This window comes from Nannospalax galili, unplaced genomic scaffold (genome assembly GCF_000622305.1).
Source record: "Nannospalax galili isolate Female #2095 unplaced genomic scaffold, S.galili_v1.0 scaffold418, whole genome shotgun sequence".
In the NCBI taxonomy this organism is placed as follows: domain Eukaryota; kingdom Metazoa; phylum Chordata; class Mammalia; order Rodentia; family Spalacidae; genus Nannospalax; species Nannospalax galili.
The window spans coordinates 259,957-276,940 of NW_008342003.1; the positions used below are offsets into that span (position 1 = coordinate 259,957).

The 16,984-nt window shown below is 47.9% G+C and overlaps 1 protein-coding gene across 4 annotated transcripts in view; it reads right to left on the reverse strand.

Moving 5' to 3' along the window:
* Nucleotides 1-16,984, reverse strand: part of Fat3 (FAT atypical cadherin 3) — a 692,898-nt gene that overhangs the window by 30,074 nt on the left and 645,840 nt on the right. For all 4 annotated transcript variants that reach the window (XM_029565746.1, XM_029565745.1, XM_029565747.1 and 1 more), the window contains 3 exons: nt 10,233-10,367; nt 8,655-8,812; nt 704-1,172 (listed from right to left, as the gene is read on the reverse strand). In XM_029565746.1, coding sequence (XP_029421606.1) covers nt 704-1,172; nt 8,655-8,812; nt 10,233-10,367 — 762 coding nt within the window. The remainder of the gene's footprint in view (nt 1-703; nt 1,173-8,654; nt 8,813-10,232; nt 10,368-16,984) is intronic.

The following is a 16,984-nucleotide window of genomic DNA, read 5'->3' on the forward strand; positions in this document are numbered from 1 at the left end:
TTTTTTTCGATATAGGGTCTTTCCCTAGGTTGGAACAAACTCATCACATAGGCTACACTGACAGGCCAGTGAACCGGGCTCTTCCTCTCTAGTGCTGGGATTACAGACACATGCCACTGTGCCTGGCTTTTTATATATGGGTTCCAGAGATCAAATTCAGGCCTTGTTGGCCCGCTCATTTTTGAGTCTCCACTTCTTTGTAGAGCTGAGATTATGGTTATTTTCAAAGCATATTTCAAAAGTATGCTCCAAAGACCTTCACTCTGATCCTATTCCTGGGGAGTGAGGTTCACTCCACACCCCCTTTAGCTTCCGGTAAAATTATATCCAAGCCTGGTCAGAGTTCCAGTCAGTGTGCTGAGCTCAGACAGCCCGTCTTGCTGCAGCAACAGCAGCTGGATGATGATGTCACAACTTACAAGGTCCTACCAGTCTAAGCACCTGCAGTCTGGAAGGGTGTCCAGAGGGTAGGGGCGCGGAAGCGGGTGGTGGCACCTACGGTCTGACCACGCATGAGTCTACGGGATGCAGCCAGTGCCTGGCTAACCTGAACAGCCTGTAACTGTCCATCGAGCTCCGAAGCTTCTAGGGGACAGGCAGAGGACAGACGCTCTGGTACCCTCTGCAGGGTGGTTCTCAGGAAGTGGGCCTCCCGCAGGTGCACACCCTCCTGTTCCCAAGGGCCTGCGCCCTGTGGACTCACCGCCGGAGGGCAGGCCGCTGCAGCTGCCCCCGTGTAGACACGGGCTCCGCTGGCACGCGTCTGGGTAGAGCACACAGCCCAGCTTCAGCTCCGTCAGGCCCACGACCTCCGCAAAGCTGCTTCGCTTGTTCTGCAGCGGCAGCTCGTTGTGGTTCAGCACCACCGAGTCCAGGCAGCCCTGGAAGCCTCCCAGCACCTGCGTGACTCGGGTGTCGGTCAGGCTGCGGACGTTATCCGCCTGCACCAGGGCGCCGAAGAAGATGGAGCTGTCGGGGCTCAGGGTCTGGAAGTACAGCGGAGCCCTGCGCCGCTCCACGTAGCTGTCGTCCAGGGCCAGGCTGGTGAAGTTACGATTCAGCTCCAGGAACACCGAGTGCCAGCTGCCGTCGTTGACCGCGCGGCCAGAGATGCCCAGGATCCCGGGGCCACTGCCGCAGTCCAGCTGGAACCACAGCTTGCCGTCCAGAATCTGTGTGAGAGGGACTGCGGATGAGTCGAGGTCTGAAACGCTGTGGTGCCAACCAGGCAGATGCCACCCGGGCGTGCACCCCCCCCCCCCCCCCCCCCGCTGTGTGCCAGGGGAGTACAGGCCCACAACTCCGCAGATCTTCCCACAGTCGGTGACTGGACCAGCTGGGAAGCCCACAGTCTATTGAGGGATGTTTCTACCTTTGAGTCACCCTCCTTTAAAAACTCACAGCAGCGTCTTGTTCAGAGGCAAGTGAGCTTTCTCGCTGCACCCTATTCTACCACAGGTATGATTTCTGTGAACTCGCATTCACTGGACACCCACCATGTGGGGGCAGTGAGTTACAGTGATCTGCTCTACCCTCCTGGGGATTCTAGTCCAGTGGGGAGGTGGTTACATGTTAACTCAGCACACAAACTACATACATACTCCCCATCAAGTTTGTGTGAGTGTGATGTAGGGAGAGAAAGACAGACAGAAGCAAAGAGTCCCTTCTTTCCAGCTCTGTATATATTTCGGATTTTAAGACTATGTTAAACACTGGTGCTATTATTTTTAATTGTTTACTTGTTTGTTTATTTTATATGTATTAGTGTTCTTCGGCTGTGTATGTACCTGCGCCCATGCATGCAGTGCCCATAGAGGCCAGAAGAGGGCATCATATCCCCTGGAAGAGGAGTTACAGATGGTTGTTAGCCACAAGTGGGTGCTGGAAACCAAACCCGGGTCCTCTGCAAGAGTAGGCAGAGCTCTTAGCCCTAAGCCATCTCTTCAGCCCCCCACTGGTGTTATTCTTAGCCTTTTCATACGGAGTTCATCATTTAGACAAAAAGCTCACAGAGTATCCAGGCTTGGATACTGGATACAGCAGGGCTGTCCAAACTTTTGTCTTCTCTGGGCCACACTGCACAAAAAAAGAACCATCTTGGGCCACACGTGTAACCCAGGGATGTCCAATTTGCAGTCCAACCCATGGTTTACAAAAGCATACAAACATTTATTATAAGTGATATTGGGACATGATGTTGTCACCTATAGAAATATAAAGTTCACACTCTAGAACTACACGATTGAGTTATAAAACAAAACATTTCATAATGTCTTAAGTAAATTTTCAGTTTTGTGTTGGACTGCATTCATAGCTAAACTGGGGTACATGAGCTGTGAATTAGACATTCTGGCTTAGAGTTTATGCGTATTTAATATCTGGGACTTTTGGTCAGCTGTTGACAGGTTGAAGATGGTCCCAACCCTAGTCAAGGTGCTGAGGTAGAGACATGAGGCTCCCCTTGATTCTTCTAGAGCAGGAAAGGCATCCACCATGTCCCCCCAAACACAGGGACATGACCAGCAGGAAACAAAAGTGCAGCATTGATGGCTGCCAGCTGATGGCACTGGGCAGTCTCCATCCTTCATGTATACCCAGCCTCTTCTGCTGCTGAGGAATTGTCCTTTGACCCACTGACTCCTCTCTAGTCTGTATTTCTCTGAAATGTTAGGTGACTCTAGGATGGAAAGGATGAGGGCTCGACTCTTGCATAGCCAAGCTTATATCTGGCCATGAAGGGATTGACAGCTGGACATTGAGACAAAAGCCTTTTTCATGGATTCTGTCTAAGGTCTACCAGATGATCCCATGGAGTAGTGTCCCAGTTGTGAAAGAAGAGCTGTCTGTCTGTCCTCAGGCATGCTAGCACCTATACTTCTGTGCAGGGTACAGACATTTGTCAAGAGAAGAAAAGTAAAAAGAAAGAAATAACAGGAAAAGCCAGTGTGGAGGCTCCTTTTGGGTCACCAGCAGCTAAAGAGACATGTACTAGACACATTCACAGGGGTGAGCTAAGGTCTTTGCATAGTGTGTCTTACTCATGGCAGAACCAGAAGCTGCCCCAGCAGCACTCCTCGCACGGCTTCTGTGTTCAGGAATCTCCGAAGTCAAATAACCTGCAGTGTCCCTCACTTCTGCTCTGTGGCTTTGAGGAGTTTTTCATCGGCATGGCAAATACACAGGTTGTGCCACGTAAAAGTGAAACATGTGGAAGACGGGGGCTTCGAGAGCTAGGCAGAGCAGGGAATGCGGAGCCTAGTCCCAGCTCGGAGGGGACCGCCTGGGCCTGGGGTGAGCACGACTCCACCTTGCCGTGTTTGGGCTTGGAGAACAAAAAGCCACTGTGGTTTACTTTGATGAGGATGCTGTGCTGGCTGCAGGATGGCTGGCCACATCAGACATGATGCAACATGAACACACAAGCATGTGGATGTCCAATTATACACAATACATACAGGAACACATGCACATGAGACATGCGTACACATGTACACACACTCTCTGCTCAGTATTATAAATGTTTAGATGTAAAAGGACTGAAAACAAACATTTACTGACAGAGAGCTTTCACCTATAATCGTATGCAATTGCTTTTTTTTTCTTGGTTCACTAAAATAGAATGAATAGTGATTGTAAATTACTTGCTCAGCAATGACAATTTGTGGGTTATAGCCACATCTGTGTTTAAGTGTAAGTAACAAACTGACACAATGCAGCTTGGGAGACACCTTCTGCTTCGGGCTGTCCACTGTTTTGCTCCTGGCTACGAAAGGCTGTTCGGAGTCAATCATGGGAAATCTTGTGCTGAAGGTGTGATTTGAGTAAGTTTTAATAAAAATATGTTCAATTAATGTATTATTTGGTCCATCCTTTCTCCCCACCACTACCTCCTGCCTCTGAACACTCAGCAAAATAGCTGACATGGGTCTGTTACACTCACAGCATTGAACTTCTGTAGCTAAGGAACATAAAGTTATGCCTCATGAATACTGTGCACGGTGTTCCCTTCTTTTCCTTTCAAAAAAGTAATAGCAGTAACATGGTTTGATGAACAAGGCCAGGTTCTTACACAGTTCTCACCTTTCTACAAAGCTCATCTGGATCTCACAATTCTAGGAGTTTGGAATCAGCAGCCTTGTTTTATGATGCTCTAGAATGTTGATGCAAAGTACCTTGTGAAACTTAGTACTCTTTTCCTATTTTGAAGCTATGTTATGCCAGGGACAGAAAACATCACTTTATCCTCTCCCAGTACTCAAGTCCTTATCAAACCTGAAACCTATGTTCTGATCATATTTACTTTTTCTGTCTCTACTGAGTTCTAAAGAATCTGTCTTTGAAAAAAGAAAGAAGGAAAAAAAAAGAAAAAGGTAGCTTCCTTAAATCAGAAGATGAGACATTTCAGTGGAATCTGAGGTGTGCCTCAGCTGTGAGAGAAGTCCGTAAGTCTCTGAAATGATTTCTGTGTCAGGAGCAGGTTCAATGACATTGTGATTGACAGAGTGCTCATCCTAATGTTACAAAGTATCCACATTGTTTGAAGCCAATGGTGTTCCCTGTCACTGTTTTCAATCCTCTGTGGCTTCAGAGGCACAAAATCAGACCCATAAAAGTCATTTTTGTGGGAAAGTAGGAATTTTTACTTAAATGTGTTAATTATGGTCTTATTTGCTTCTGATCCTTAGGGTGTGGCTCTGTGGGGTTCAGTATATCATGAGCCTTGCCAAAGGGCTGTACCCCTTAGCTTTATTAAGGTTGTAACCAAAATGTTTCACAGAAACAGCATGAGGGAAGGACTTACTTCAGAGGGTGAAAGCCAGGCTAGTGGGGAGGATGGGGGAGAGCAGAAGCTCATGCCACTGTGGCCAGGAAGCAGAGCAGGTGGAGCCAGGGCCTGGCTTTGTCTTTTCTCCTGTTTTACCCCTTGGGCCCCCAGGCCATGGAGTGCTGGGACCAGTCAAGGTGAGTCTTTCTTCCTCAGGAAATCCTCTCTGAAAACACTTGCACAGCCACGCCTAAAAATGTGCCTCACCCATCCCCAAAGTCCTTCTAAGTCTAATCAAGTTCGATCTAAACCAGCCATTACACGGGCTATTAAATATTAAATAGTCTCTGCAAAGGAGATCTTTCAAAAACCTATGTTCAAAGCCACTGTTAATAGCTGCCTGACACATAGGAAGAAATCCATTTTGAAGGAATAAATGGTTCCACGATGGTCCCAGTCCCAGGGCCTCTTCTTACCACCTACAGAATGGCTACCCTGCCGGCCTGTCACCCAGACGCTCTGTCCACTGGAAATCACTTGGTAAGTGTCTCTGGTGTGGAAGTGCTCTGTGAGGGCAAAGCCTCCTTGGTATCTCTCTGTTCTGTGGTGAAAAGCCCTACCACAATGACTGCTCCTCAAACTGCACATACTTAGCAACCCACCCTGTCTTCCTTTCAGCTCTGACATAGCAGGTTAGCAATATCTGTGATCTTCAGAATGAAGGATGGTTTCACCTCTAACTTTCCTCAGGGATGAAACCCTTGATAATTCTAGATTAGCAACCAAGATCTTCTCGTATTTTCCCACTGGATCTAAAGGAGGAACATGGAGGAAGTGTCTGGCTGTTGCAACGTCTCCTCACGTCTTTTATGGAAATCTGGCCAGTTTGTCCTGTAGCTATGAGAGCACAGCCACTGTTTATACTATTATGCTGTTCACAAGGAAATGCTAACATGCTCAGTTGGTGAAGCTCCTCTAGTTTTTTTTTAAATCATTGTTATTTTACTCCTTTCAACTTCATTGATTGGTTCTTAACCTTTTCTCTCATCTCAACGGTGCTTTGATCATCGTGCATTTGGATGTTTATGATAAGCACTGAATCTCACTCAGGAGCCAGGGCATTAATGGAAGGCAGAGGGACGAGCACTTTATGTTACATCTGGGAGCCAGTGGCTCCTCTGTCCATGGGCGTCCTCCTCTCCCCAGGTCTCCTCACAGCTCTCGAACCGATGCCAGGGGAGGTCCCCCCCAACCTCACTGCTTGAACTACACTTTACAGAACATTCTCAGGGAATACAGACAACCAAGAGGTGCCATTTAAGTGAAGCATTCCAGCTTACTAGCTGAACCAAAGCACAGGGCACATAGTGTACCTCAAGCCAGTGTGGTTAAATCTCGCATGAGGCTCAAGGGTTCAGCAAATACATTCCGATACCCTAGGCAGATGCTGCTGCCATAGTTCAGAACAGCTGCGTCTGCTTTAGGCAAACCCAGCACGTGAAAAAAACAAACTTATACAACAGAGTGGGGTAAAGATAATGACCCACATCCCCAAGGCATTCACAGAGGGTTCCTTCAAATAGAAACCAGCTCCAGTCCTCCATCTATAGAAATTCAGTTACACACCCTCAGAAACATACTCATTTCATGAAGTGTCAGATGCCCTGTTGTGAGTGCTGCCTCAGAGGTCTGATTCTCTTCTCCTACCCCCAGAGAACTGCACAAGGTACACACTTTCCAGGGAGTGCACAGGACAAGCTCCCTTTCAGAGCCAACCCTGTCCTATCTAATCTCCTCTCCCTTAGGTTAGAGCTCTACAGAGATTAGCAGACAGAAAGTATCAGCTTCAGAGTAGCCCCCAAGCTCGAGAGAGGGAAGGGAAGGCCACAGACCGTAGAGCCTGGTGGCTCCAAACAGGCATGGCCCCTTCCCAGCCACCACACAGAAACCTACCTCGCAAGGTTGCTGAGAAAGTGATTTATGGACCCACAGCAGTTGCTTCTTGGGACAGGAGAGGGAACAACAGGGCTTAGGTGTGTGTGTGTGTGTGTGTGTGTGTGTGTGTGTGTTTCTTGTTTTTTGAGACAAGGTCTCCCTACAGCCCCAGCTGACCTGGATCTCACTATGTAGACTAGGCTGGCCTGTGTCTCACAGATATCCACCTGCCTCTGCCTCCTGAGTGCCTGGATTAAAGGCCTGTGCCAGTACATTTGACAGGACTTGGGTTTTTAAATTATTCTTCTTTGACAAGTATCTGGTTTGAATGCATTTCCCCTCCAAACTATCTATGGTCACTCTCTTACATTCTTTTAAAACCATGTTGCTTTCTGTTCCCAACCTGAAATTGTTCTCTGAGTTGTGTACATAAAGTTAAGGAGAGATTTCCTATAAACGTGGCTGACATTCTAACTTTGACTTTGCTTACTTGGTCCTCGACACCAGGTCATACTTGGCAATACAGCAAGTGGGTAAACTAAAGCTGGTATCCTCGTTAGGAGAGGCCCTGGCACCCCATAACTGCTCACTTCTGTCTTTCCTCAGCTGCCTTTAGGATGATGGCTCGGGCCCTCTGATCAGCATAGATGTGCCGTTCAAACAAAGATTGGAGCTAAAAGGGCCACGTGGTCCTAGAGATGCCCAAGCCCTGCAGAGAGTTAGACTTCCAGGTATTCCTTTTGGGAGGTGTTCTCACCTAACAGGCTCCCAAGGCCTCTAAAGAGTAATGGCTGGAATCAAAACCTGGTGAGGGCATCAGAGGAAGCACGTCTCCCCAAGTCAGACCAGGAGGCGGATCTGATCTCTTCTGTGCCCTCCAACCAGAGGCCTGGTCTCCCCATGTCAGACCAGGAGGCGGATCTGATCTCTTCTGTGCCCTCCAACCAGAGGACTGGTCCCCCCATCCCCTCAGACCAAGAGGTTGAATCTGGTCTCCCCATCCCCTTCAGACCAGGAGGCTGAACCTCGTTTTCCCCATGTCCCCACACCAGGAGGCTGAATCTGGTCTCTAGATGCATATAATGTGATCCATGTCAAAATGAATGGCAGTGTTGAGGGAGCGCAGAGGAGAGGGTGTGGATGAAGAGGAGACAGCGGGTCTGGGGTCAGGCCTCACCACTTATTAACTAGGCAATTGGGGAAATGACTCCAACTCTCAGAACAGCTGTTTTGGTCTAGTGAGAAGGGATGATAATATTTAACAAATTTATATTAGAGTTAAATTTAAAGATGCAGATCACTCTGTTAGCAGTCTTAGTGCTGTACAGGAGGTGCCCCTAGCTGCATACAAATGCCACGTTTGCTCTGCAGGAAATCTGACTGCCTTAGCAGGGCCCCTGAGGCCAGGAAAGGATTTGAAAATCAGGCAGTTTGGATCATGATGGGTTATGTGGAATGTTTGTTCTCCAGCCCTGGATGTTCCTCCCTGAGCCACAGCACAGCTAGTCTGGGAGGTGAGAACAGAGAGCTGCTCACGAGCTGCGGAGTGACTGCAGCTCACAGGGGCGGGTCTTCCTGCTCTCTTTTGGTAGATACCCAATCTCCACCAGCTGTTTTGTGATTGAACTAGCCAAAGAGTGGGGCATTGGTGCAAAACCCTGCTGCTGTCTCCTTTGTCCTAAACTCCACTCTGGTCTTCTAAACTCAAAAGACAAAATAATCTCAGCATCTCCCAGCTTAAGAGCCAACATACAAATGTACCACACACAAATACATATGAACTAGCTGCAGGCTGGGTGTGGTGGTTCACACCCATAATCTCAGCCCCTGGGAGGCTGAGGCAGGAGGATTGTTCTGAGTTTGAAGCTATCTTGGGCTCCAATGTGAGAATCCATTTCAACAATAACAAATAAGAAAAAGTTAAGCTGCAGAGGAATGCACCTCCTTCACGAACCTTCAGAATCATGCAGGGGTTCACCCGGGCATACATTATGATCCCGTTGCTTTGCAGGGTTCTTAGGCGCAGAGCCAGCTTGAAGTGCTCTTCTTTGCTCCTTTCAGAAAGCCGATACTTGATGTAACTGTTTCCGGCAAAGCTGAGGGAAGTGTGTCCTGAAAAGACCATTCCAACGACATGCTGTTCCTTTAAGATCCAGACATGAGCGGGGGGGCCCCATGAAGCCACCCCACGCCACCAGGAATGCAGATTAAAGACCACAGGAAGTTAAGGATGGCATCTAGATGCTGGCTTTGATTAAAACTGGTTCGCCTTTCAAATCATTAAGTTATTAGCTATTCAGCTACCCAGACACCACAGGTGTTTCATGCTCAGAGCAGTTTAGTAAATGCCATAATGCGGATTTTCTTACTGTCATTAGATTCTCAACTCTGACTTTCTAAAATTAGCATTTCTGAAAGATACCCTTCCGTTCCTTCCTCCACCACTGCCTTCCCTCAGACACTCAAGAGCTTAGCTGGGTCTGGTGGCATAGGCCAGTAATCCCAGCAGCAACTAGGGAGGCGACCACCGGAGGCTCTCAAGGTCAAGGCCTGTCTAGACTGTACAGTGAGTTCACTGCCAGCCTAGATAACTTAGAGAGGTTCTGCCTTACAAAAGAAAAGTTCAGAAGAGAGCTGTAACTAGGGGAGAGCACTTCTAGCACATGGTCCTAAATTCAACACCTCCTAGTATAAATCAGATTAATAAAAACAACAAAGGAATTTCCAATTCTGTGAAACAAAGAAAAGCCAATGAAACTACTTTTGCATAATACTTACATTCCACAAATATCCTAACACCAAATAACCACGTGACATCAGTCATGCTGGTGCTGAGCTGATGTGGGAGGTCCTGCAGGGCACAGTCCCACTTCCCCATCGTAAACTGTAAGGCTTCCCTTCCCATCTCTTATTTACTTTTATGAAGCAGGTAGGCAGTTTTATCAAACATATTTTAATAATGGCTTAAGCTTGAGAATTAGAAGAAGTACTTAGAGCAAAGTGAGGCAATTCTCCAGAGCACTGGCAGGGGCACACCAAAGACAAGTTGCCCTTCTCAGAATCTGTAGTCCAACCCATACTGTCCAGTTCTGAGTTCATCTGATTCTGAGTTTACCATCTACTTGAAACATTTCTCTTGCTTAATGTTGCAGTAAACAGAGCAATGGCCTTGCAGGAACAAAAGGTAGACGTATGGGAATAAAGCAGGTGAGTGTAAGTCCTCATCAAGGCAAAGCTCTGCATAGAAAGACTGGCAGAAAGGGAGGCTGGCAGTGGCAGGGCTTGGCTTGATGAGGACAGGTGCTGGGGCCGCCCCTTCACATACGGAGCCCATCTTTACATGTTCCCTTAGCACGGAGTGCAGCTGTCACACGTCCCAGCTAAACATGAGGGTGTCAGCTGTGCCCCATTCTGAAATAAAGTGTTGCGCACACAGACATGTCTGCTGGAAAGGCCCGGGCAGACATTTACTCAAGGACAAGTGTTTCAGAATAGGAAATTAGATGCCGATGGGTCGCAAGCCAGTCTGTACCTGAGCACTCTCCAAGCTTCCCAGGAGGACACTGGCAGAGGAATGGTCTTCTGCTGGCTTCATAACTCACACATTGCATGTCATCTGGACATGGTTTCTCCACACAAGGATCATTGGACCCTGGGCACAGTCCTCCTGTGACAAAGGGAAAACAAGCATGATCAGGACACATTTCAGGGAGCATAGTCAAGTGTCAAGGCCCAGGTTGTAGGCTCTCAGGTGAGCAGCCTAGAGGCCACCCAGAAGCCCATGGGCATCACTGCCTGTGTGTGCCTGTCACAACTCTCCACATCTGCCCACGACGTATCAATGCTGTGCTGGAGCAGAGAGCAGAGCTCCTCCTTTTAGGGCAAAATATGCCAAAGTTGCATTTGGACTAATTTAAGCTAAAGAAAGTGTGTCACACAGAGGCTCTGCCAGGAGGTGCTGGAGCCGGGTTCAGGAGGCTGGTGGCCACTTCCAAGCGTCAAGGACTTAGCTTTTCTTCTGCAGTGATGTCCACCATTGCCCTGAAAATTTGAGAGGAGACTGTAGGCAGTGTTACTGTTTATTTCAGGGAAGGAAGGAGAGAGGGAGGGAGGGAGAGAGGGAGGGAGGGAGGGAGTGAGAGAGGGAGGAAGGAAGGAGAGAGGGAGGGAGAGAGGGAGGGAAGGAGAGAGGGAGGGAGAGAGGAAGGAAGGAGGGGAAACAGGAGGGAGGAAGATGGAGAGAACGTTTTTAAAGAAAAGTCTAATTCTAAACTGCAAAAGCACAGCTCACTTTGTTTCCTAATCCCCTCTGCCACATGCTATTTTATTGATTAACTATAAGGGGCCTTGACAGCTATTGAAAATAGCAGAATTATTCTTGGCAAAGGCAGGCTTCCTTTCCACCTGCTCCATGTTCATAGTGCAGTCAGATGAAAGGTTAATCCCTCAGAAAAAAATCCTGGGAAGCAGATTAAAGCAGAATTAGAACCCAGGTGAATTAGGTCAGAGCAGGGGAGAAGCAGATCCGTGGGCCTGTGGAAGGAGGCATGCTTTCCATGGGTCCTGGGAATCTAAAATAAAATTAGAACTTTTTCAACTTGAAAGGAGTTTATGTGACAAAAGGAAAGAGAATTAAACTAAAATTAACCCTCAGCTGAAACGGCCTCACTGGGTTAGCTGTCCCTGTGGGTGCTGCCTCTGCCCCATGACCTGGGAACACGCAGGACCTAGGCAGCTCCCTTCACTGGTAGGAGCTGGACCACGTTCACACTCCTATCCAAGATGCCTCTCCCCCTTCATTAAGAATGCTATGCCATGATGGTCATGTGTCTGGAGAAGCAGGCTGTGGTGCTAACCACCTACACACATTATAGCAACTGCAGACCTCACGAGGGGTTATCTAAGCAGGCAAACTCAGAATCCATAAATCCTGTTATTAACTGGTTGTAGCCAAGTTGCAAAAGGCACTCCTGACGCTGATCCATTGCACACAGTCTTAGAGGATGAAGGCATTTTAGGCCGGATGTTTAGAATGAGCTCTACAAATGGTTCTACGAGACCCAAGTGCCCTGAAGTACATCTTGCAATTTCCTGCACCCCAAATCTTATTCCTGTCATATATTCATCAATATTCATGGACCACTTAGCAGTGTTTTGACCATCTCATAAACCACTTCAAGAAGCTCTAATGATCAGTTTTTAAATAGCTTTAGGCATATTCATTTAACAACAGTAATTTGTTGAATTCATTCAACAAAGAATATTAAAAACACAAACGCACTGAAGTGATCATTTGAACCAATGGGGTGGTGAGCCAGGGCCTGTAAAGATGACAGGAACAATGTTGATGGAGAAGTAGGCACACCCATGCCACACGTCAGGTCACTGCTCCACAGGTGTGGGAGTGCAAGGGAAGTCCCAGAGAAGGGCGCCTCTACCTTCCGGACAGATGTCAGACGTCTTTGTAAGCGAGGGAATTTTCTAGCCAAGTTTGAAAGATGAGGTTCTGAGGACAGGCGTGCTCTAAGCGTGGTGATGACACAGCCTTGTGGCCGACTGAAGTCTGTCTGGAGTCAAGTCGCCCTTTCACCAGCTGACCACTGGCATTGAGCATCTGTCTCAAGCTCTGATGACTTACACACCTGTAGGCCCTTCCGAATGTTGGCGAATAGGGTACGCTCAAAAGTGGCCGAAAAGCAGCTGAAGCTGGATTTCCCGGGCAGACTCTTCCGGCTGACAGCGACCTCCAGCTGGACACAGTCTGCACACAGAAAGCCGTTGCTTTTACCCTTAGCCAGTTGCTGCCTAGTCTCCGCTTCTGTATCTCTGACACACGGCTGAAGATGCGTTCACAACCCCTTCTGTTTTTATGTAATGGCTACACTGCTAAGAAATTCGCCATGTTCAAAACTCCAAAGTAAAGCCACTATTTCAAAGCTGCATAATTTTAGACCTGGACAGTAACAATATTTGTTCCCATAGAAATTGGCGATAATATTAAAAAATAAAACTATTTATGAGTGTATCTAATAATAGCTAGCCACTGCATTTCAGAGCAAATTCAGCATTTACTTTCCTGCCTTTCATTTTTGTTTAGCCTTTTACCACCAGTTTTACTCTGACAATTAGTTCAGGGCTTGTCACGGTCACTTTGAGTTAAAGCACACATCTACTTACAGCAGCTGGATCTCAAGCCCAGAGCTTTTCCCTTCTCAGGATTGTGCCCCCACACAGCAACCATATCATTAAACCACAGCTACTAACCGATGAATTTGCTAGACCCGGTCTACACTCGGAAACAAACGAAGCTTGAGGAAAGATGAAAATTGTTAATATGAACATCGTAAGTGAATCCCAGACTGAGTAACGATACAAATACTCAACGTACAGTAATGCATATGTGTTTTCTTTCTAGCTGCCTGGGATTTTATTGGTTCTTTACTCTTTTTGCTTTTAACAAGTCTTCAGAATGACGGGGACAGGGTTTTGGTAATGAACATGGCTGCTTTAAAGGCCTTCAGGGGCCTCTTGTCCATACTCCAGTGTGGGGTGTGCTCAGGTGTAAACATTTGATCCAATGACTCTGTCAGGAAACTCGGCTCACAGGCCCACTCTCTAGGGGCTTAAAAGCAGGTCAGAGTCTGCAGGTAGTCTATATTTAATATGTTCCTTAGCTGGGGGAGACATGGTCAGGGCTAAAACTGCAGTTTATTCCAAGCAAAGACTGCCACGGTTATTGAAAAGCAGCTTCCTCCAAACGAGGAGTCTCCACACCCAACGCAGCGTTCTCTGCTCATTTAAGCTATCTTGAGAAATCAGATCCTTTCTGAAACATGTATTGTGTGAGGGCTGTGACTTTGGGCACTGATCCTAAAATATGCCAGAGGACCCTGGGCTTCAAAGGGCCTCAGGTCTGGGGGTAAATGCTGTTTTCTGTCAAGGGCTTTAAGTTCTCTAGTTGTATAAAAGCCAGCCTGCCATGTGTGGGTGCTGACGCATTAATTTGTTTTTAGAAATCCTGTGTTAACGGTATCTTCACAGGCAACTGTGCATCCCATTATTGTTCAGAGCCTCAAAGACCCTCTCTCTGGTGGCAGGAAGCGCCTCATCAGCCCCCGAGCGCCAGTTAAGAGATGGCAGTATCAAGTCCTGTTGGCTTCTGGGAGGGCGTTTATCTTATTAACTATCATTAAATAATCCAGGTTTAATGAACTTGTGCTATGCTCCATGACAGCTTGGGGAGTGGAGGCCCCTAGACCTGCTGGCTCTGCATCTCCAGACTCCGTCAATGTGGACTGAGCATGAAGGGGAAGACTCTCACTCTGACTCCATTTGCCATATGCCAACACAGGACCAGGCAGCTGCAGGCCCTGTACAGCATCAAGCAGGAGTAAGTTCTGCTCCTTCTTTCCAGGCCTCCTGGGGAGAGGGTGCAAGTATGGTAGGAAAGGTTCTTGAGCCTCTGGACAGGCTGCAGACCCAGTTAGCTAACTAACTCGGCGGCCTTCAACACATTTCCCAGCTTTTCTGGATCTTTATTTCCTTTCAGAAAATCAGAACAATGATTCTTCATAGTGCGGCAAAAATTAAATGAGCTAAAACATGGGAAAGCAACATGAAGACAAACTTTACACAAGGTTGTAAAACTCATGGCATTAACGTGACCCAACCTTAGGCGCGATCTTTTTACCAACTGTCTCTGTTGAGTCAGATTTGTAATTTATAAGCTCGGAGATGATAGGAAATACCATGCAGTGTTGGAGGTACAAAATAAGGCCCGAAGGCTACCATTCTGCATGGCCACAGGGCCCGTGTAGCTGTGTCTGTGGTATCGTTACAACCCCAGGTAAAGCCGCAGCCCTTCTCCACCCTGTGTACAGCCCCTGGCTTTCTTTACCTCAGATACACCCTGTGCCTCCTCTACTCAGGTCTGTATCTTCCTAACCTCACATGCATCTGTTCCTCACACACACAACAAGCGTGCACACAATGTACCTGTTCACCGCAAATTTCTACCTCCCAAATGTTTGCTCCGGTGGAAATCGAACTCACTTTCTTCAGCACTGATCACAGAGAAACCACCTGAGCTGAAGCTCCAGGGAGAAGGGTGGCCCCCGGGGACTGTCAAAGGGTCTCCCCGCCATATTTATGACTCTCTTCGTCTCTGCAGCAAGTCCCACAGCCCCCAGGGATGTGTCTGTGCCAACGGCTACTACATCAGCATCTAGCTGTGATTATTAGGCTGCCACTTTGAGCGGAGTCTACCTGGTAATTTATGTCACTGCCACATTATGTTGAAAATCCAATAACGAATGGTAAATCCCCCACATTCGAACTCCCAAGCTTTGCCAAAGTACCACGTCTTAGTAAATGCCGTGTAAGTCAGTGAGCTGCAGTCTGGATTCATAGGCTGCAAGAAATTTTGGAACACACTGTCTTGAGAAGTCAGGTTTGCAGTAGTCTAGGTGTGTGTGTCTGTCCTCTCAGAAGCAGAGAAAGAGCCAGGCTGTTGTGCGCTTGGCTTGGACATCTTTTCTGTATGGTTTGCTAATGTCTAGTGAGTGCCACTGAAGACGTCCTCTCCCGGCCACAGCGTGTGGATGGAATGTACAAGGACACAGTCAGGCTGAGAAGTAGCATCTCTCTTCCCCTGGCACCTGGGGGCGCGTGTGTGCTGGCCTGAGGAGTCTGTGGAGACACTTTTCTGATGGACAGAATATAAAAACTTCCCAGCTTGTAGGAGAACCTCAAGAGCAGGTGTGACACGGAGGGTTACGCGAAGCCACTGGGGTTGGGAGTGCGGATGCTCTCCTCATATAATTACCACAGAACAAAGCCAACCACAGATTTTCCCTACTTTAAAAACCCCTTCAAGGTCACGTTTTCAGTGTTTTATTGTCTCAGAATCCCTCATGGTTTTATTTTATTGTACTTATTAGACTACGTTACCATGGCTACCTACCGGCAGGCTCGCCTTCCCCGGCCTGTCACACCCTTCCAAGGACTGTCCTCGCTCTTGCCCATCCAGCCCAGCTGAGCTCTGCCACCTGCCTTACACCATGATGCTGTTTCAGGCCTCTGGGGATGAGGACTGTGGCAAGCTCTTTCCTGTGTGCCCCCATACCCTGCTGAAGGCCTGGGATAAAAACCACATTCAATTAACCACTGGGACAAGGAGAGAAAGGAGGTGTTCAAAACTCTCTGAGCTTTTCTCTTTCAGGTTTCCTTTGCTCTACAAGCATTCCTCACCTGACAAAGGTCTGTTGCAAGGAGTGTCATCACTTCCAATGCCTTTCTTGGACTCCTCCCACTAGAACTGGTGCCTCTTTGCTTTATACCTCCTCTGTGTCCCAGTTAGGCCAGCTCTTCCTCTTGGTAGCATAGATTTGTTTATACCAGGGAGTAAGGGAACTCTGGAGTTCCGCTAAGAAAGGAGCACCGAAGCAATCATGACTACTTTCCTGAGCTATCTCAGGCGGGCTGTGGGGCTGGGCTGAGCAGATCCGGTTCTGTGTGGCGGCAAAGGATGACACCGTGCAATATGAGAAGACGGCATTTTGTGGAAAGTTGTAGAAGCAGATAATGATCTTAAGATCCCTGGACTGGTGGCTAAACAGCTGGATTTCCAAACCAGGGAAATCGTAGGCTGGATGTCTAGAGTGGGCAGGGGCCTGGACTGAGCGGCCTCCAAGTTCCTTCTGCACAGTCGGGTACTATAACTAACAAATGCTTCAAGTCAGATGATCAGACACGAATCCTAGTCCAGCCATTTACGACGTCTGTAGCTCTGAGCCTGCCACTAACCTGTCCGAGTCTTCATCACTTCGGCTTTGAAGAAAGTTGACAGCTCCTCTGTAGGACTGCAGAGCGGTGAGTGCAATTCCATGGGAATACGGGCCAGCAAATGCAGTTTTCATGCCCGCCCCGTCTCTGTTTGTGGACAGAACTATATACACTTCTTCACTTCCATGCCGTGGCTCTTACACTTCTGGCCCTCAACCTTCCACCTTGACCACTTGCCTGATTCTAGCATCCTGCCAGACCTTACTCAGGTCCCCATGAGATTGGCTAGGAAGACAGGAATAGTTACAGGGACTTGGGATGAAAAAGAAGTCCTTCATCTCAGAGTCTAGTCAAAGCTGCTCCCCAGCTGCAAATCAAGAATTTCAGCACAGCCAACATTGGTTGCAAGGTTGAAGCAGACAGTACTTCCCTCAGGAAGGCTAAGACGACGAAGCAGGCTGCAGGCCCGAGTGTGTATGACCACCACAGTGCTTCATTCCT